General features: G+C 35.9%; 1 protein-coding gene across 1 annotated transcript in view; it reads right to left on the bottom strand.

Annotated features, from left to right (window-relative positions):
* SEMA3D (semaphorin 3D) overlaps nucleotides 1-13,595 on the bottom strand; it is a 200,374-nt gene that overhangs the window by 15,606 nt on the left and 171,173 nt on the right. The window contains exons 12-16 of the mRNA XM_037129036.2: nucleotides 10,367-10,589; nucleotides 7,983-8,071; nucleotides 6,145-6,186; nucleotides 2,973-3,130; nucleotides 335-399 (exon numbers count right to left, since the gene is read on the bottom strand). Of these exons, the coding sequence (XP_036984931.2) occupies nucleotides 335-399; nucleotides 2,973-3,130; nucleotides 6,145-6,186; nucleotides 7,983-8,071; nucleotides 10,367-10,589 (577 nt within the window). The remainder of the gene's footprint in view (nucleotides 1-334; nucleotides 400-2,972; nucleotides 3,131-6,144; nucleotides 6,187-7,982; nucleotides 8,072-10,366; nucleotides 10,590-13,595) is intronic.

The following is a 13,595-nucleotide window of genomic DNA, read 5'->3' on the forward strand; positions in this document are numbered from 1 at the left end:
CTATATCTCTAAGAGCAGTTTTCAAACTTTACAATGATAGATAAGGCAGTAAAAAAGAAAAAACATATATCCTTCATTATATCACTGTTTCATGTCTTTTAAAATATACTAATTTTAAAAGACATGAAACAGTGATATAACAAAGGATTATTCACTTAAGCACATGGACAGGGTGTTGATTTATAAAATGTTCTATTGCTTTTCCAGAATAAAAGCACTGCACAAAACAAGATCTTCCTGTATAATAAATGTTTTAAGTCATAGAGTGGAAAGACACATGAAGACTAGGCTTAAAATTGTAAATTAGAAAAATGCATATTAAACATATACTTACTATCTTCTATGTCCCAACACTGGGTGATTGGGTCTCCATACTTAACATCTTGGCGTCTAGCTCGCCTAAGGAAAAGAGATTAAACTGTTTAGAACTTCAAGCATGGTAAGTAGAACACACAAAATTTACAGCTAACACTAACAAACGTGGCAGAAGCACAAATATGCTTATCTACTGCTCAACTTAAATGCAGGTCAATATTCCAATCACTCTATTTAATCAAATATTAGTAGTAGTAACATCCTAATTGGAAGAATCCTATTTGGGCAATAAAATGATCTGGATTTTGTTCACCTACTACAGCATTCTTTTTCTCTGAATTTGACAGCAGAAGAAGTTGACTATAAATATAATCCAGGTTTTATATATATCAAGTGGGAGTAACCATCCCTACTTTCTTTTTTAAGTCAGTCCTAGTGAAGGTAATAAGACATTAAAAACCTTAGTGGGTAAGAAACTATATACAAATAGAGAACAACTTATCATATGAAATTTAGTATTACATAGATTTAATTAAAGCATCAAGTTAAATACTGTTACTTGAAATAGAAGTACAGATTTGGTATGGTGTGAGTGGCTAGATGCTATTTGTATCTGCTGATACATACTTCACATTGTTTTCTGATTGTAGTAGTAATAATAATAATGATGTTGTGTATATAGTCACACATTTTCCTTAAGAGAAAATAGTAATTTCTGTATAAAAAATTGCTACATCTATGTTAAACAAATATTTCATAATTACAATATATCTTCATTTACTTTGGCTATTTTATATTGCTACTTCAGAGATCATAGAAGTCACAGCAAACCTCCTTCAACATCTAGCGGGGGTGTCTGACCTTTCAGCATCTCTGGGCCACATGGGAAGCAGAGTTGTCTTGGACCACACATTAAATACACAAACACTAATGAAAACTGAGGAACAAAAAAAGTTTTAAGTAATTTACAATTTTGTGTTGGTCCGCATTCATAGCCACCCTGGGCGACATGGGGCCCGTGGGCTGCAGGTTGGACACCTTTGATAGAGTGTCCCTAAGGGCAATGCTGACCAGATGACAACCCTGCACAAGATTCACCTATCACACACATTTTTTGGCTCACAGGGACATTACGCTGGTGAGGGGAAATGTCACAGCGGCATGTCTGCAGGATCACAGGTATAGCCTTGGGAACTACAAGAAAAACTTATGATGGCATAAGGTGCATAGGTCAAGAATGTTTTTAAATCTTGACTTCTTAAGGAACAGGGTCAATTCATCAAACTGAAGGTTCATTACCAACTAATGATCATTCTTGGTTTTTAGCTTGTAGAAAACAAAAGCATTCCTCAATACTCATTGTGATGAGTACATTCTTGAACAAAATCTGTAACAAAATGTTGGTGACTTTTTACTTTGCAACTTTTAATAATCCACACTCACACTTAATTCAGAGATTTCAAGGATTATAAAGTCTCTTAATTTTAAGCAGTATCTGCTACTGTAACTATACATTCAAGCTGCAATCCCTAAAATTTGCAATTTGACAAATCTGTAAAATTTCAAAAGAAAGAGTACATATGCTTACCGGTTGTATTATTCTGTTAATAAAGACCTAACGATTTAAACAATACCATATACAATTTGCTGATTTTTTTACCTAGATTGAAATATACTTTAACCATACTTTAGAAAACAGTGTTACTATTGTAGCCCACATTTAAAAATAATTCTATCATAATACATTTAATCATAATACATAATATATTTAACCACCATCTGTCAAACTGGTGGGCAGACAGGTTGCTCCCATTGATTTTGCTATTGAAAACAATGCTGAAGTGAGCCTGTTTGAATGTATCTTTTGGGGGTAACTTTGCCCATGTATGTGCAGCATAAATCTCAAAAATAGCACTGTTTTTAAGACACATAAAGCAATGAACTACAAATCACAGGGCACATTTTAATGTTTAAGTATATCTGAGTTGCAGAAATTGGCTAAATTAGTCATTACTATAAAAGTAAAATCGTACCAAGTCACTGGATATGCCTGGACCATATGTAACCCACACTTGTACAAACATATATATCTACACGATATGCAAAACAATGAGTACCTACATATTTAGATATAAAAAAATGAAAAAGGGAGGAATGTAGTTAAGAATAAAGTAAAAAAGAGAAATAAACTTTTAATGGTGTTTAACATCAGTAAAGAGAAAGAATATAAACAATTTATCACAATTTTTTAAAGTTACACATTTCAGATCTTTAGAAATTCTCTCTTTTTTGTTTTCCTTTTTAAAATTTTTATTTACTTATTTTTCAAGTACAGTTTTCTATTTCTCCCATCCCAGCCCCCCCCCCATGCTCCCCACCTCCCTCCCATTTCCACCCCCCTTAGTTCTTGTCCTTGTGTCCTTCATACTTGTTCCTCCAAATCCCTCCCCCTTTTTTACCTTAGTTTCCATTCCCTCTCTTTAATTCTTCAAAATTTAATGTTATGCCAAACTATAAAATATTTTAATTTCAATATTCCCACTAGACCATGTTTTCTATATATTTTCTCTTCAACTTAAACTATAAGGCAAGGTATATTTGTGAAATATGCACTGTACAGTAAGAAAAGTGTCCCACCAACTCCATGTGCCTCCTACCTTTTGGAAGTAGGTGTATACCGAGAGCATGCAGTTCCATCCCAGGCACAGTAGGGGTCTCTGGCAAGACAACAATCTGCACAAGCTTTCCCATAAGTGTCGCACCTGTGCAACGAGAGCTGGACCAATCCATCTTGGGAACCAATGTACAACTGTTGCTGCAAAGCAGGCAAAACAAATGAATTAGCAGCATCTTTCAAACTAGTCTTAAGAACTTCCCTGTTTTGAAAACCACATCACAGATCTAACTCTGCCTCCTCGGGCGTCCTGCCCGTAATAAACACTTGTACAGACACACAATAAAGATTAAGATAAGTCAAAAACTTCCACCCTGGCAGGATGGTGGTTTGAAGACCTCGATACTGAAATGGACAGCATTCTATAGGGCTAGAGTAACCTTGGCAGTAATTTAAGAAGGTCAAAAACCAGCTGCTGGACTGAGGAATTAAGATGTCAAATTCCTTCTCAAAGCTGAAAATATTCTTTGGTAAATTATATCAAGCACACATGCTATAAGCAATACTAATGATCTTCACCTGACAGTTTTTTTGCACAAAAGATGGCTGAAAAGAGATTTATAAATTGTTCCTGTGGTTTTAACTATCATTTGCTAACGAAGTACATACCAATGATCCCTGAAGGAAAAGGACTGTAAGTGGGAGAGAAAGCATTTGGCATCACTGTGAAGAAAGTATGAAGGAGACCTGAAGAATACCAGATCATAAGTGAGAGGCTGCAGGATACTGAAAATCCTGGCAGACAAACTGATATTTTGAGAATTCATCCTGAAAACAATGCTCTGCTCTCCACATGTATTCATATGAGTGTACGTGGTGGTAGTGAGAGAGTGGAGAAGGAGGGGTGGGTGGTACAAGTGAGCAAGCCATAGTCTGTGCCTTCGGAAGCTCATGGTCAACTCTAGTGGACCATGTGGAACTTCATACAAAGGGAAAAGAATCTGAGAAAATAGATATTGGCACAAATAATATACATGTACTCAACCTACAGAAATCTGTCTTATTCCTCTCCCATCCATTAAACTGTCAGTTGAGAATGCCTGGTGGCTAAATACAATGTATATTTTTTAGTGTTTGCTTTAGTTCAATTTTCTGTAGTGTTTGACACTAAGGACTTGAAACCCTTTTTACTTTCTCTGGTTCTTCCTCTTTATTTCTGCCTGACTTCTGTTTCCTTTGATGATCCCTTTCTTTGCATTAATGTTGAGTCTCCTTTCTATTCTCATTTATTTTGCATTCTTATTGCAAAGACTCAGAGGAATCTTGAAAGCAACAAAAATGTGAACACACTGATTCCCCTAAATCTCCTCCTGCTGCCCGACCTTGGTAAGAAGGCACCCAAGACTATGGATCCGGGAGTTGTCTTTGAATCTTCTTTCTCTCTCCTTCGGTCTGTTGCCTTATCTTCTCCGCTCAGATAGAACTAATTAAGCCCTGGCTGGTGTGGTTTAGTGAATTGAGCACCAGCCTGTGAACCAAAGGGTCACGAGTTCCATTCCCAGTCAGGGCACATGTCTGGGTCATGGGCAAGGTCCCCAGTAGGGGTGTAAGAGAATCAAGCACACATTGATGTTTCTCTCCCTCTTTCTTCTTCCATCCCCCTCTTTACAAATAAATAAATAAACTGTTAAAATATTTTTTAAAAAGAACTCCTAATCTATTACCTCTCTCTCTTCACTGCCACTGCCACTATTTTGGGCCTTATCATTTCTGTCCTGGATTACTTGGGAGTGTCCCAATATTTCTGCTGACTTCAGCCTTGTGTTCCAACAACTCCTCACCTCTTACATAGGATTCAATCCATCTTTGTCACGACCACATCAGACTGATCTTTCTAAAAGGAAAATCTTATTACCACACCCTCCTGGTTAAAGATTTTGATTGTCCTTAGATAAAATTGTTAAACTTCTCAGCAGAAACGTATAAAGATGTACCTAATCTTGCTCAGTCTTATTTCCCTAGATTTGTTTCTAGCTTCTTATCCCTGGAGCATACATATGCCCTTTGCTCTAATTGTACAAAACTCACTAGAATAAACTATCGTGCCTTGCTTTCACACTTTCCCAAGTGTTCTCTTCTACTTGGGATACACTTCCCCACCCATCTCCCTTTATATTTATCCGGATAAGTGCAGAATCTTTGATGTTGCTCAGGTTACATATCTCTGTTTTTTGTTACCTTCCCCTGTACCCGTGGATTTCTTCTAGATTTGTCTGTCACCTCTGTCTCCCTAGTACATGCTTCCATTGTTCTCTGCATTGTTAGCAGCTCCTTTGTCTCCCAGCTCCACCATGAGTTTTCACAGACTAAGGGCTAAGTCATTCATGCATTTCTGTACCTTCCAAGGACAGCAGTAGGCCTTCAAGAAGCGAATATTGAATGGCTGAACAAGTTAATGAAAGATATTATAGAAGAAACCTATTTAGATCTTTCCCCTAAAAATCCCTGTACCATGCTAGCAATAGTAGTCTAAGACAATTTTAGAAACACCTTAATGTTGAACATATTATCACTTTAGGGATCTATACAGACATGGGAACGCAAGTCTAAAATCTTTTGAATCACTGGGACTTAGAGTATCATATCTGAGAACTGGGAAAGCATATAAATATTATTGATATTATTATTAGCTACCATTTAATTCACACTTATAACGTACTATCTCTCGGTCTAAAACTTTGCATGCAGCAACCTATTTATTAGGAAGTGCATTTTTTAAAACTTTGCTGTTGAGGAAATTGATTCTGGGAGTCAGACTGGAGGTTAACTGTTGGGCTATTTGCCACCACAGTTCATAGTCTAAGTCCTAGACTCCCTGATTAAAAACCATTTTTAATGATTAAAGCTGATATTCCACATAAATTACTTCATGGCCTTGACAAAAAGACATCCTCAAGAGACTGGAAGAGGGAGCTCGATTTTCAAGAGCCAAGGGAGGAGGTAATATATTATTCAATTAATGAAATTTGGTTTCATTTCTCCCAAGGCAAAGTTGAAACTATAGCCTTTTATCAGTTATAAAATAAACACATAAAGTTTTTTCTATTACTTACAATTTAACTTTCAACTTCAATAGACTTTCCCTAAAAATGAACTTTGATTCAATTATCCTGTTGCTTTGTGGTTAATTTTTACACAAAAAAATTAGAAAGTACCTGCTTCAAAGACAACTCCATGTTCAAGATGATTGATGAGTGCTGAAAAAAAAAGTTCAATGTTAATCACCATTAACAGTTCTTTAGAGAAGCCAGTATGTTGTTTTTTTTACTTTGTACCGAAGATCAGTGAAGTAGGCTCTGGTATATAGGGAAGAAAAGGATCTTAATGTTTGCTATTTTCTCCCAATAGGTACTGATTCTACCCTAATAGAAATGATTGAAACAGTTTTTTAAAGTATCTTATTAAAGAAAAATCACCAAACTGTATGAGAAACACTCTGTTGAAAATCGTTCCCAGTTATCCACCAGGTTTCCCCTTCTTCTAAACCTCCTTATCTTAACTGCTTCCATATAATTCAAACTAGTGTTGACAAGAACATCTCCACAATTATTTATTACTTTTTCCTGCTCTCACTTAGATCAGTAGTTGGGAGACCTGTTCAAGTAGCAGAGTTCTGAAGAGTCACAGTGCTCCCTGTGCAGGACCCGATTCTTCACGGAGCACCACGAGACTGGTGCACATGCTTTCCTGATGTAAACCGGGGCCCCTTTTGTTCATGGAAAACATGGCTCTGCGATGCAATAAAATCAGAAACTTGAACACAAAAGCCACCAAAAAAAAGGATGGGATGTTTACTTTTTTAAATCTATCTATCTAAATTCATTCATTTCTCACCTGTCAGTATTTACCAAGCCACAAACAGTAGTAGATGTTAAAAGTTTAAGAAACTATATGAAGAAAAAAATTTAAAGTGAGAAAGTTCTGGCCAATAACTTTTTATTCTGTATTTAAGAAAACATGCTTGTTATTTAATCTGAACAGTGAAACCCATAGGATTCCTGCTGACCACTGACATCCACTGAATGAGCCTTATTTAATATACGGCCATAGGTGTCACCAGGGCTTCATTTTGGGCCTCAGGTTCACATTTATATTTGACACCGGCTTCTCCCTTGGGAACCACCCAAAGATTTTGTTTTTGGTAGATGCCAGATAGAAGGTCTTTTCCCTGTTAATTCCTTGACCACTATTATCTTCACAATGTAAACAGGATTCCAGGGAAACCAGCGTGTTGATTAACTTCAGACCCTCCAAGTGGAGGGTCTCTATTCTCTTGGCGGGCAATAAATGTTTACAAGGAAACAGTCCATTTTAATAACAGCTTCGACAAAAATGTTAGAAAAGGCACACTATGCTTTTAAAAGCTCTTATAAGAAGTACAATTTTATTTCTGATGTTATTTTCATAAATAATTCTAAATTGAAGTTCATTAAGCATCTACAAAGAATGCCATAACTCACATTGGCTGTTAAAAATCAAAGACATTCCCCAAATCTAGAAAACGATTATTTTAGGTTGACCAACTCTTTTGGTGGGCAAGGGGAATGTAACATACATGAAGACTTAACACAACCTTTTTTTCTTTTTAATTTCCTTACAGAAAAGCAAGAGCACATGAGAAAACTCTTCCAGTTTTCTCAAATTTAATTGAGGAAAAACTGAAAAGTAAAATTGATAAAGTAGAACGCACCTGGATAGTAAAGGAGACCCAGGCTTTTATCTGCTGTGGTGACTTGTGTGGCCTCAAGCTCAGAGAGCACAGTAACGAGGGGCAAGCCCAGGAGCCCCAAGTTTGGTGCTGTTCTACAGGGAAAAGTGAGCCTTATCCTTAATTGCTTTCATTTTTTCCCATTGTGTAAGGAAAAGGAAAATAAAGAAGTTATTTGCAAATAATTTTCCAGGAGAAGTGATGATGTATTAAAACACGACCTATGTCAAAGCCGACAGTACAATTTCACCATGTCTTCTCTCGGAACTCTGGACGGAGTCTTACCTTGAATATCTGCAACTCCTCCAGTACAACCTCTTCCATATTCCACTTCTCCTTTGAAATGCTGACCACTTTTAGGACCGTTCCAATGTCTGAAAAAATACATTACCCGTTACCCTATTCCTTCTTTCAAATCCAGTTGTCAGCATATTCCTAGAAATCTTTGCAGGACACCCTGATTTTTCTTTAAATGCCTTTCAAGAAGTCAGATTAAATAAGGCATGCAAGAAGTGAAGTTTAATGTATATAATTGTCCCTTTCCAAAATATTATAGTTTTTATCTCATAAAACACATGTTTATAAAGAAAATATTAAAAGAGACATGCTTTGAGTATATTCCTCACAAGAGAAAGATTATGTCTCATTTAAATATTGATTGAAAAGATAACAAAAGTGGAGTAAGATTTTAAAACAATTTAAAAAGTTAGATATATTAAAATAAAGAAAACCTCTCAATGTAAGAAATATTATTATTATATTCAATTCACCACCAAAAGGATATATATATACTTAATAACATTAACAAATAAAAGAGAAGTAATTAAAATTATATACATGGAGAAAACTGTAGCTCATTTTACAAATTTATTTTACATATAGGAACATTATTAGTGGGTTAGAAACTAAAGTTTTGTTTTAAATTACTTAGTTAAATTGAAGACTATAAAAAGGTTAATCATATAACCCCAAAATTGACATTTTGAAGAGATGACTTAAGCATAGGTAGAACCTTACAGTGCAGTTCCACAAGGTGGCAACTAATACAGAAAAACAACGTAAAGAACACTTTAGAAAAAAAACAAAAGAATCCCATTTCAAATTAATTTATACCAAATAGATGCTTTTAAAGTTCTAAGCACTGGGGTTAGAGTATATCTACATGCATGGTAGTAACCCTGTTTGTACAAAATAGTCTAGATTATTCATCTATTTTCACATGATTCTGGGCTCTTCAAAAATACTAATTTTTTCCAAATGTCATTGAAAACCTTAGTATCCTCATCATTTAATCAGTACAAAGGAGGTGGTACCACCTAGTGGCTGAGTGGCATTTATGACGCTGAAAAATTCAAAACCTAGGAATGAGTTTGGGTAGAGAGTAGAAATTAATTGGCAAACTCATCAGAATAAGAGACAACCTAATTATTTCAAATTTTGACATTTCGGCAGCTACCTCTGTAGAAGTGGGAACATCATTTCTTTGCCTTCGCCTTGGAACATATCAAGTGCCTTTTGCAACATATCAAGTTGGACCACTTTCTTGAAAGCGTGTGGAGTCTGTTACACACACACTTCGTAATAAACCTGACTTCTGTAGATCCAACATATTTTAGAATTAAAGTTTTTCTAAAGTTGTTCTGGACTCCTAAAAACCTATTCCAATAAAAATGTTCATTTCATGAAAACCCATTAGTTTCCATCATTGTGCAATGCTGGATCCATCAAATTAACATACTTTATGTACATGCTTTTGTGTTAATGACTCCTGTTTTATTTACTGCCATTAGAATTAAGATCACATTACTAGATAACACTTTTCTTATTTTTGAGATGTGCTTATAAACAATAGTTCTCTCTCTGGAAAAAATTATTTTCATCATTTTTAATTACTAAGTTGGCATACAAAAAAAATAAATGAGTAAAGCAGGCTCCAATAATGAATGAAAGTGATAATCTACAAATTCAAGGATAAAAAAAATTAATCTCCAAGAAGTTTCTACTTAAAGAGCTTTACGAAGCAATGCTAACTATTTTGAAAAGCCATTTTTAAGTCAACTTCAGTCACTGATTCTCAAAACTGGGCAAAAGGATCCTTTGGGGTAATGCTTACCAAATATATCTGCAGGAAAAGGGAAATGCAAAGTTTGAAAATAAAGAAACTGTGCCCCGTCCTATTTGTTTCATTTCTGTCCGCAGTTATTCAACAAATACGTATCGAGCACCTAATCTGTAGCAGACACATTGCAGTCGTAATATACAAATATATTGAGAAATCTCTAATAAACACTAAAGGAGGTTGGGAGACATTTATGATTGTCGATTAAAAGCATGTGCTACGCAATATTAATAAGTACTGACTAACACGTGAGCACCTGAAAAGAGATGCATCTATCTTGGTTTGGCTATTTTCCAACAGGGTAATCCCCAAAACTTAAAACTCAGGAAAAGAACTAATGAGCAAAGCAGGCAGGTTTGAGTGTGAAGAGGGGTGGAGGATAACATCCCTAAGATTGACCACAACAACAAAAAAATTCTGACTATATATTAGCTAATAATTAATCATTTTGTTTTTGACCAAGAGATATTTTTGAAGCTTTAGGAGGTTTCTTGTGTGTGTAACAATAAAAAATGCCTTGGAAGGGAAGCACAATCTCGCGCTAGGGTACCTGTTCCAAGAAACATCACATCGTACTGGCCATCTTCTGCAACCACGTGATCCACCACGACCTGCGTCAGCCTGTAATCCACATTGATCCGCTTGAACGTCGGTCCTCCCACAACTGGATACACCGACTTATACATCACAGGGTGCCGCCGGATGAAACTGATGACATCATCTGGGAAATCGCGGGTGGATTTGATCAGTGGGTCATAGGTTTTGCTTGGACACTGAGAAGAAATGAGAGGAGTAGTATTCATGCTCCTGAGAAATTTCCACTTTCTTCTAGTAAAAATGTTTATCATTATTATATTTAAGAAATGGTGAACAGCATAAATGTGGAATCGTTTGTACTTACAAATAAACGCAGTTTACCTCAGAAAAATCTAAATCTAATCCTCCCTCTCAACGGTACTATAAATTACATTTATTTATCAGTATTTTCTAAAGTTTCCACAGTAAGCTTTGTTTCTATGAGGATTTTTATTTCTAATAAAGATATGTGAAATTTGAGTTGAAATAATTATGAAGAAAGTAATCTGTAAACATGGGGATAGGAGAAATCATTATTTTCAATTTCTCTTAATTTCAATTTCAGTTTTAAATTAAAACCTAATTATAACTGGTGTGAAAACTACACAGTGAACAACTCAACATCTCTTCCTCTGAAGGATCTGTGGAACTCTCACTTCTGTATACAATTGTGTGTGTGCTTTTGGTGTCCACCAATTCAACAGTTAGCATACCCTGCCCTCTGGTGGAAAAGGAAAAGATACGAACACAAATTAAATGATTTGATGTTTTTATCCAAAGAACACGAATAGATAGTTACTTTTTATAATTTCTTTTCTGAAGTACGTATCTCTACTCCTATATTCTAAATCTATTTTATGATTTCAGTATGTTAGAATTTAGTAAGTTATTGCAGAATAATTGTGTTACTAAGTTGGAATTCTTAATGGGCTTAATACATCCTTTTGGAATGGAAAACTTCAGCTTTCTGACACAGGCATAGAGAAGAAAATCGACCACATTGAAGAATGCTTTCAAGAATGTGCTGCATTTTCCATATTTCAGTTTTCTGAGAAGTTGGAGATAATTTCCACTGAACTTAACTATTTATACTAGGCAATAATTAGAATCCTAGGGAAACTCCCAAATGGCCCTGGCTGGTGTAGCTCAGTGAATTGAGTGCCATCTTGTGAACCAAAGGGTTGCTGGTTTGATTCCCACTCAGGGCACATGCCTGGGTTGTGGGTCAGATCCCCAGCAGGGGGTGCACAAGAGGCAAGCACACACTGATGTTTCTCTCTCCCTCTCTTTCTCCCTCCTTCCCCTCTCTAAAGATAAATTTTAAAAAATCTTTAAAAAAACCCTCCAAAATGTATTGTACTTCTTAGTCAAAGCATTCAATAGGGTTGTTCTCAGGGAACTAAAGATACTGAGCTGTCTTTAACATCACACTATATACCCTTGACCCAATTGTGTACTAATGGCTCACTATATTAGAAAAATATCAAAAAAGTTGTACAGAAATATCTGTTGATGATTTGTTACATTAATTTGAAAATATCTTTATCTTTCAAACACACACACACACACACACACACACACACCTTGTATATTTAGTCTTAATAAACTGATCTTTTCTTGATATCTACTTATTTGCCCCAGGTCTGAACCAAAGCAGTTAGAAGCATCCTAGAGTATTAGTCACTTGGTAATTACTTAGCATGTTCTTAACTGGATGGATGCTGTTTAAGCATCTAAGTCTGTCTGCAGTCGCTGCTCCCAGCACTTAGCCAAGTGAAATCTGTCAACTCTATAATGGAAGGAACCCCATATTAAATAGATTAAGCTGCAACTCAAAATAGATACGAAGCTCAAATGATTCAAAGCTCTTGACCAATTAGAGGCTGCATGTTTGAGGCTCAGTCAAAGGCAATTTATAGTGGGCTTATAGCTTATAATGGCTGCGGTAAAATGTGGTTGGTCTATCATTAAAATCAAAGCAAATCAAAGATTCTGCCTGCATTGTATTTTTTAAAACAGCCCTCCAACTTAAGAAAAAAAAAGTATTTTGACTTTGCAGCTGTAGTTATGCAGTAGCCAAAATCCCAAAAGAAATAATATGACAATACTGAAGTCACAGTTTTTGGTATCAAATTTTCAAATAATTTGAATTTCTAATGTGAGAAAGTATAGGTGGTTGACGATATGAACATTTAGCAAAGTATCAAATTTTCCTCATTGCTTACCACTGACAAAAGATTTAAATGTAATAAAATCAAGGGGGAAAAACCTGGTTTCTATTGACTATTACAAAATGATCTTTGGAAATGTGTTTTTTTGATGGCAGCTTTTCCTCATGGCATTCTGCCAGTGTTTGCATAAGATCTCTTCCTCTAGGTTGCTATGAAAGACCTCTCAGGTCTTAGGCTCCACTCAGCTTTCACGAATGAAAGTGATTTGGTAGAGCTGCTCCCTGAGGTTTAAGATAGTCCAGTTTGAACCAAATACTGTTATTGTAGTATATTACACACCAGAGGAACTTTTCCTTTGATATTTTATAGCCACATAGACACAGATCTAAAAATAACTTGAGATGCCAAGCAAAGGATACGGGTAAGAGTAAAATAGGGAAGAAAAATTCTAAAAAGAAAAAGAGCAAGTGTGGGAAAATGCTACATCTAAAGCAAATGAGCATATTCAACTATTTCCTTTAGAAAATCCTATAAAGTTTTCCTACTGCCACTTTACATCCCAGGTATTAAACATCTAGTAGATTTTCCTCTCTGTGTATGTACTTTCAATTTCTATGAATTAACTGTACAGGTCAATTCATTTCTGCCTCCAGCTTCCTAGCATTCGCCTGACTTCCCCTAATGGAGCTCCTATGACTGTAGGAAACAAATCGAGGAGCTTAGCTGTGTCTCCACCTTTTGTTCAGAAAACTCTGAGCTAGATTAAAATTTGAAGGGGGCAAAAAGAGAGCAATGCACAAAAATTTAAAATGTCGTCATTTTGCTGGAAATCATACTGGCAAAAGAGAAAAGAGACCTGTCTAGACAAACCCTGAGATGAAAGGGTAAACCCAACAGCAAGGAGCCCTGTTCAGGGCCTATCTCTCATAGCAGGCGGCCACAGCTGGCTAGGTGTGATCATGTTATGCTTGGCAGGTCCGCATGTTTGTAGGGGGCCTTTAGTGTGCAGTGGGAAGCAGTGGAGAAGAGGAG

The sequence above is a fragment of the Artibeus jamaicensis genome, unplaced genomic scaffold (assembly GCF_021234435.1).
Source record: "Artibeus jamaicensis isolate MK-2021 breed Jamaican fruit bat unplaced genomic scaffold, CSHL_Jam_final contig_787, whole genome shotgun sequence".
NCBI lineage: Eukaryota > Metazoa > Chordata > Mammalia > Chiroptera > Phyllostomidae > Artibeus > Artibeus jamaicensis.